The 8,103-nt window shown below is 44.2% G+C and overlaps 1 protein-coding gene across 2 annotated transcripts; it reads right to left on the reverse strand.

Moving 5' to 3' along the window:
- Window positions 1-3,491: 3,491 nt before the first annotated feature.
- On the reverse strand, window positions 3,492-7,590 carry LOC109735836 (nucleotide-sugar uncharacterized transporter 2). 2 transcript variants are annotated; one of them, XM_020295040.4, is made up of 7 exons: window positions 7,286-7,590; window positions 5,872-6,023; window positions 5,546-5,754; window positions 5,344-5,437; window positions 5,088-5,254; window positions 4,839-5,009; window positions 3,492-4,111 (listed from the first exon to the last, which is right to left on the reverse strand). In XM_020295040.4, the coding sequence occupies exons 1-7, from the start codon at window positions 7,362-7,364 to the stop codon at window positions 3,829-3,831; spliced, it is 1,155 nt and encodes a 384-aa protein (XP_020150629.1). In that variant the 5' UTR covers window positions 7,365-7,590; the 3' UTR covers window positions 3,492-3,828. The 2 variants fall into 2 exon arrangements, with proteins under 2 accessions (XP_020150629.1, XP_045086926.1); XM_045230991.1 differs by lacking the exon at window positions 7,286-7,590 and adding an exon at window positions 6,536-7,212.
- Between the last annotated feature and the right edge of the window lie 513 nt (window positions 7,591-8,103).

Genomic DNA, 8,103 nt, shown 5'->3' on the forward strand with positions numbered 1-8,103 from the left:
GTCGTAAAGAGTTACGTCGATGCAAGCTTTGACACCGATCTGGATGACTCTAAGTCTCGATCTAGATACATATTGAAAGTGGGAGTAATTGGCTAGAGTAGCTCCGTGCAGAGCATTGTTGACATAGAAATTTGCAAAATACATATGGATCTGAATATGGCAGACCCGTTGACTATACTTCTCTCACAAACAAAACATGATCACACCTTAGTACTCTTTGGGTGTTAATCACATAGCGATGTGAACTAGATTATTGACTCTAGTAAACCCTTTGGGTGTTGGTCACATGACGATGTGAACTATGGGTGTTAATCACATGGTGATGTGAACTATTGATATTAAATCACATGGCGATGTGATCTAGATTATTGACTCTAGTGCAAGTGGGAGACTGAAGGAAATATGCCCTAGAGGCAATAATAAAAGTTATTATTTATTTCCTTATTTCATGATAAATGTTTATTATTCATGCTAGAATTGTATTAACCGGAAACATAATACATGTGTGAATACATAGACAAACAGAGTGTCACTAGTATGCCTCTACTTGACTAGCTCGTTGATCAAAGATGGTTAAGTTTCCTAACCATAGACATGAGTTGTCATTTGATAAATGGGATCACACCATTAGGAGAATGATGTGATTGACTTGACCCATTCCGTTAGCTTAGCACTTGATCGTTTAGTATGTTGCTATTGCTTTCTTCATGACTTATACATGTTCCTATGACTATGAGATTATGCAACTCCCGTTTACCGGAGGAACACTTTGTGTGCTACCAAACGTCACAACGTAACTGGGTGATTATAAAGGTGCTCTACAGGTGTCTCCGAAGGTACTTGTTGAGTTGGCGTATTTCGAGATTAGGATTTGTCACTCCGATTGTCGGAGAGGTATCTCTGGGCCCACTCGGTAATACACATCACTATAAGCCTTGCAAGCATTGTAACTAATGAGTTAGTTACGGGATAGTGTATTACGGAACGAGTAAAGAGACTTGCCGGTAACGAGATTGAACTAGGTATTAAGATACCGACGATCGAATCTCGGGCAAGTAACATACCGATGACAAAGGGAACAACATATGTTGTTATGCGGTTTGACCGATAAAGATCTTCGTAGAATATGTGGGAGCCAATATGAGCATCCAGGTTCCGCTATTGGTTATTGACCGGAGACGTGTCTCGGTCATGTCTACATAGTTCTCGAACCCGTAGGGTCCGCACGCTTAAAGTTCGGTGACGATCGGTATTATGAGTTTATGTGTTTTGATGTACCGAAGGTAGTTCGGTGTCCCGGATGGGATCGGAGACATGGCGAGGAGTCTCGAAATGGTCGAGACGTAAAGATCGATATATTGGATGACTATATTCGGACATCGGAAAGGTTCCGAGTGGTTCGGGTATTTTTCGGAGTACCGGGGAGTTACGGGAATACGAGGAAGAAGTATATGGGCCTTATTGGGCTTTAGGGAGAGAGAGAGGCAGGCTGCGGGCCCCTAAGGCCTAGTCCGAATTGGACTAGGGGGGGTTGCGCCCCCTTCTTCCTTCTCTTCTTTCTTCCCCTTCCTTGTCTACTACTCCTACTACATGGAAGGGGGGAATCCTACTCCCGGTGGGAGTAGGACTCCCCAGGGCGTGCCATATAGAGGGCCGGCCCCTCCCCTCCTCCACTCCTTTATATACGTGGCCAGGGGGCACCCCATAGACACACAAGTTGATCTGTTGATCTCTCCCGGCCGTGTGCGGTGCCCCCTCCACCATATTCCACCTCGGTCATATCATAGCGGTGCTTAGGCGAAGCCCTGCATCGGTAGCAACATCATCACCATCATCACGCCGTCGTGCTGACGGAACTCTCCCGTGAAGCTCTGCTGGATCGGAGTTCGCGGGATGTCATCGAGCTAAACGTGTGCTGAACTCGGAGGTGCCGTACGTTCGGTACTTGGATCGGTCGGATCGTGAAGACGTACGACTACATCAACCGCGTTGTGCTAATGCTTCCGCTTTCGGTCTACGAGGGTACGTGGACGCACTCTCCCCTCTCGTTGCTATGCATCACCATGATCATGTGTGTGCGTAGGAAATTTTTGAAATTACTACGTTCCCCAACAATGTCGTAGGGTGCAATGTGCTTTTGTGCGTGAAACTTTTCATGCACTTGCCGGAGACGTACAACAACGGCGGCGAAGGTGGAGGGTGCGGATGCAAAGCAAGGGGGAGAAGTAGCGGAATGGAAGAAAATGGGACCGAGAGGGGGGATTGGGTGGGCCGGGGGTATCAGAGTCCTACGTTTCGGGTGTTCGGGCTCCCGCAAATCTCCCCCCACTGTCTCCAATTTGCGGGAGAAATCGCGCCCGAACTGCCTCGCGTACCGATACAAACCCGCGTTGGATGGCTTCCGCGGTCCGGACAGCGCAGTCCGGACGGATGCGGGCGGTTTGCGGATCCGCCTTGGAGATGCCCTTAAGGCCTCATTTGGTAGAAGTGGGGTGGGAGGGTTTGCAGGGGATTAACCCTGCGGGCCTGCTAATCCTCAGAAATTCCCGCAAGGCCATTTGATGCACAGGGTTTTGACTAGCCCAAACCCTCTAATCCCCAGCAACTCCCTTCGTTCCACGGGGAACAGAACTCTCGAGGGCCTATGCGGGGAACCGGACGACGCAGAGATCGGGTGAGACGCTGACATCTGGCGATTTCAATCAAACGCGGGGATTAGGTGAAGGGGAGAGGATCACCAAATCGCGTGCAGTCCTCGACCTCCTTTGGGCAGGAAAACCTCCCTTGCCAAACGAAGCCTAAAGAAAATCAAGTGCATGGAAGATTTGCTCTTTCAAGATCAGTTCATTTGTGGGTACCAAGCTTAACAAAGTTGTCTGAAGGTACTCAAAGGATCTGGAAGTTGCCAAAAATTACTCTCAAAGTGATAGTTTTCAAAGTGATAGTTTTTGGCCAAAGTTTGTAGAGTGGTATTTTCTTTTGCACCATGGTCGATCAAAAAGTGGTAGTTTTTTTTATTAAATACCCCCTCGGATGTGCTTCTCCTTGACCATGCGTCGTTTCAGTTCCTATTTCAAAATTGATTTGTTCCATTTGCTCAGGTCTTGTGACCAAAAGAGCTCTTGTCATACAGGTACAGTTGAAATGGTTGGCCTGGCTAGGCTTTAGGTGTTAATTGTTCAGTTTTTTGCTGGTATACATTATAGCAGGAAGGAAAGAACACATCATTTATGTATAATTTCATATTAGCATTCCATTCACAGTGGGCATTCCAACTTCTTTTTCCCTCGAGAATAATGCTGTGTTAACTATATTTTTTCTCCAAAAAACCCCCTCCCCCCCCCCCCCCCCCCCCCCCCCCCGCGGCACCCAAAGAGCAACACTGCAAACACCAACAATTTGGAGTGTAAAAGTACAGCATAACAACTGCTGGCATATACGTATGTAAGAACAGTGGTTAGTGTAAAACCTACAAGAAGTCCAACAAGAACTACTGTTAGCAGCATGTCATCTATTTTCTGAAATTGCAAAGATCCACAAGGTAAATGGCACAACCAAAAAATACACCTGTTGACCAAAATTGCTAACACTGGAGAATGACAGCTATTTCTATGTTAAGAGTATGGTGAACGGAGAACAACAGCTTACTAAAATTTCCTAAAACACAATCATAGCATTCTAGGAAGAACAAGAGGGGAAAAAGAGAGCATGCTCTTAAGAATGCTACTTGCATACAGATTGACTGTCTTTCCTCAATAAGGTTAAGCTCAGGTGAAGAAGTTGGTGCATGGAACTCAACAAATGCAGTCCAAATGACAATTCTTCAACTTAGACAGAGTCAACAGGTCTTGTTTCTGGCTTTTCTCCATCTATTATAACCTTGGACTTCAATGAGAGAGAACTCTGCCTAGATGTTGATGGAATTCTCTTACCACCGGTGGTTGACTCTTTTAGCCCTAGGTAAGTGTAGACTGACATGCCTCCTAGTGCAATGACAGCTCCATAAAGACTGGTGAGTCCAGGATCAGATTTAAATACCAGAAACCCAGAGAGCATTATGACAATAGTCTTGAATTGTCCTAGCACAACATGAGATAGAGCCGAGGTTGCACTGCATCATTCAAACACCAGCACAAACATCAGTTGACTTTCACAGGTTCCACAAAGAGAGAGAATGACAGATTAGAAAGGATGTATGAATACGAAGCATGAATACACAAGACATGTGAATGCCATGCTTTCAGGAGGAACAAAGTAATGGATAGTGGGCAGGCTTTCTATTGTCGGTTGGAAACTCGATCTTGTCATTTATCAGCATAATGGTGAAAAAGGTACGTTATTGTCAAAAGTGCATACCAGCAACAGTCGTGTCATCGTGTGGTTATCAGACAGAAATTATAGGTGCAAGTAGAAGTATAGAACAACAAAAGGTAGGTTGCATATCGATGTTTGAGTCAGCTCATAAGTGCACTTTTATGAGCAAAGAGGAAATGGCATGCATACTAACACTTATAAAAATGTTTAAGCATGTGGATATGGCATGCATACTAACACTTATTTATGTTTTAATTTTCAAATATGAGATATTGCCTAATTACAAAAGATCATGTGAAGGAATTCATGAAGCCTAAAACATAATCTAGTACTCCCTCCGATCAGAATTAATAGACGCAGCCTCTATACATGTAAGACACTATAGAGGGTGTGTCAATTAATTCGGATCAGAGGAAGTAACAAACTTGGACACATAAATAAATGCTTTTGTTTCAAGAGAAACAGCACATTGACAGAATAGAAGGACAATCATGCAAGAGAAAACTAGAAATAGTATGCCTCACCCAAGTGCCAAAGCACCGGACCACTGAAGAAGAAAACCAAGCAAAGCAGATATCATAATTGCACAGCTGTTATTGAAATTCCAGTTGAAAGCCAACAATCCCGGAGGATCCATCACAGGCATCAGGACAAGAAAGAAAAATATCGTAATTGGGGTTGTCTTCCACATCAACCTGATCAATAACCTGAATGTTAGGAGAAAATTTATGAACTATGAGACTGTCTCAGAAGAGACATAAATCACAACTTACGCAAGAGCAGTCCAGTTTCCACTCTGTTGCAGATTTGACCACAGGATCTTGTTTATAGCACTAGGAATGATCCAAGCTATTGCTACACAAGCACCAAAAAAGTTGAACTCCAAATCAGTAACAGTTGCTACAGCCACACCAAATGACACTATAACTAGTGTGATGACCTGTAATACAAAAATATATATTATTCTTACCAATTAGATCAACTAAACAATTGAACAGTATATGAAGCTTAATTTTGTGATAAATTTACCTTTCGAAAGGAAACACCTTTTCTGAGAAGAATAAATTCTGCTGCAACTATGGTTGGAGTTACAGCTATCTTAGCCATTTGATAAAACCCTACACTGAAGATAGAGAACAGTGAGCACACTATGAAAAAAAAAGGGTTGGCCACAACATTAAGGTAGAATTTTTGCATCTGTTGAACAGGGAGACTTCATTATTGATCTCACCTATTATGCTTTAAGCTGATATTAGCAAGTCCGGTGGAAAAAGACATCACAGCACCCAAAGCGAATAATGAGGAGAAAGGAGTGGATTTTGAAGGAGGAGCGATGGGCATCAAGTATAATGCCCTCAGGACAGCCATGAGGACCCAGGCAGCTATGTAATGAATTAGAGACAGTGCAACTGGGAAGTTAAACCCAACACTACCCATCACCTGCAAAATAAAACATGTCATCTAAAAACTAAATGCAAAGACTAGCAGAAAATAACTGAAAGAAAACTAAATAAGAGATGCCATGAAGTGTAAGAAAAGTGAAAAGACAACACACACCATTTTGTTTGCCATGATGATCCCAACAGAAACCACAAAGTTGAATGTTAGCGCGACACCCGGGCCACAAAACCTCTGCTGCTGTCGCTTAGCCCCTTCCGAAGTATGAAATTCATTGTAGAGAGAACCTCTCAGCTCTTCCATTGCCCTGCCTGGGAGGCCATAAAAGTGTAACCAAGAGTGGAAAGCTCAGTTTTGGTCAATCACAAAGTGATGCAGATTACCATTTATTTAATGCCACTAAAGCATACTTTCAAATGCAGTTTTTTTCACTAAACATAAAATCATGACAACTAGGGCAATAGGGGACATAGCAATATCAAACATGGCAAGTGGCATCACAGCTAGTTTGCCTCCACTAAGAATGACTTCTTTCAGTAGATAATGCGCACCACTGAACATTACTTTTCAGGTTCAACACTCTTCATGCCAACAAAGAATTCAACTTTTTCTACGGGTCGCCAATGAAGAGCTGACCAAACTCAAAGTTCAGAAAGGAGCTGAACTAACTGATTTGCCCTGTGCATTATGCATAACCAGAAATAACACAAAAAAGGAGATAAACAAAAGTGTGCACAATCATACTAAGCTAGTGTCCTTGCCATGGAATCCAAACACCCACAAGACGAAAGCACCATTCAACGCATAAATCACCACAACTCACATGCCAAGGCTGCCATCGTTTTGCAGTCGCTGGAAACAGTCCCATCACTTCATGAGAGAAGGTGCACAGAAGCATACTCACTGATTTGGGGATCAGGGAGTAGGAACAATATTACAATTTATCCCACAAGAGCAAGAGAATGAACCAACTGGGCGTAAGGCCGTAAGCATGCTGTTGCTTCGTCCTATCCACATCATACCCACACGAACTGAAGAGCCTGTTAGAGTCTAATGAAGTCTGCATTGGTTAATTTTGTTTGTACATTTCCTATTAAAAAGTAAATCAGCACCTGGTGAGCAGATAACCGGAAAAAAGTCAGTTTGCTATCTGCCAAAATGAGAATAACCAACTGGAAATGGCCGGATTCCTATATTGTTTGTACTTTGTAGGATTCGCTGGTACAACCTCGGCAAGCTTAACAAAACTAGGGCAATACAATTTTGAAGAAAGCAGTTTTGGCACATGTACAAGTAATTCAATGTGGACAAGATGAAATTTTCATGCTATTTATACCAATGAAGAAGCTTCAAAAATAGACTGGCCGTAAAGATGCAGAACAGCAAGGACTGCCTCCGCGCACTAAAAACTCAAATCTTTATAACTGCTCGAAAGAGTAGTGGAGTTGAAGTAACCCAAGAAACCACATTGCTGCTAACAACCTTCCCTCCCTGATCTCACCTCCCCAAAAGGCGCACAGCGAGCAACGAGAGAGCAAGAGCAGAAAAGAAGGCCGGGGGAGGGGGCACTGACCAGCCTCGCCGGCGTCGCTGCCCTTGCGCTTGATGAACCGCCGGCCGCCGCCGCGCAGGATGAACTCCCATAGTCCCATTGCCGCCGCCGCATCAGCCGGCAGGCTCCCACGGCCCGGCGGCTCCAACCGGCGCAGCGGCTCGATTCGTCCGGCTCCGGAGGAGCGCGGCGCAGGCCTGGGCTGTTCCAAGCTGCAGAGGGATGGGAGCAGCAGGTGGCGACGGCAAAGGTGTGCGGGGATGACCGGTAGGCGAGTTCACGAGATGTGGAACCTGGGAAAGCGACGGTAGTTCAACAAGGTCTTCTTTTACGCAGATGGTAAGATCGCAGTCAGTTTAACGAGGGGATTGCGCCCCCCCCCCCCCCCCCCCCCCCCCCCCCCCCGGCGCTAATAAAAAGGTTACAATGGCCATTGTGCGTTACAGTATAAGACAACAAAATATAGGTGAAATTCATTACATGATTATAATATATATACTACCTATAGCGAAAATGCATAGGAGCTCTCGGGTGCTACGCCCCCCCTATATTTAAAAATAACTTAGTAATTCAAAAAAGTCAAAAAATCCTGGAACTTTTTATGGAATCAAACATAACCAAGTATTGCACTCGTATAAAAAGATTAAATAGGGAATGAATTTTATTGTATCCGGGGTCAAAGATTTCCCAAAAATGCTAGATACAAGTACTATTCATGCTATATTGTCGTCATAAATTTGTTTTTTTTTTGCCCTCGAGTCAACGAGAATCATTCCTTGGCACATTATATATGAGTACAACTAGCACATATGCCCCATGCGTTGTAACCGGAGATAAAA

Source organism: Aegilops tauschii, chromosome 7 (assembly GCF_002575655.3).
Source record: "Aegilops tauschii subsp. strangulata cultivar AL8/78 chromosome 7, Aet v6.0, whole genome shotgun sequence".
Lineage (NCBI taxonomy): Eukaryota > Viridiplantae > Streptophyta > Magnoliopsida > Poales > Poaceae > Aegilops > Aegilops tauschii.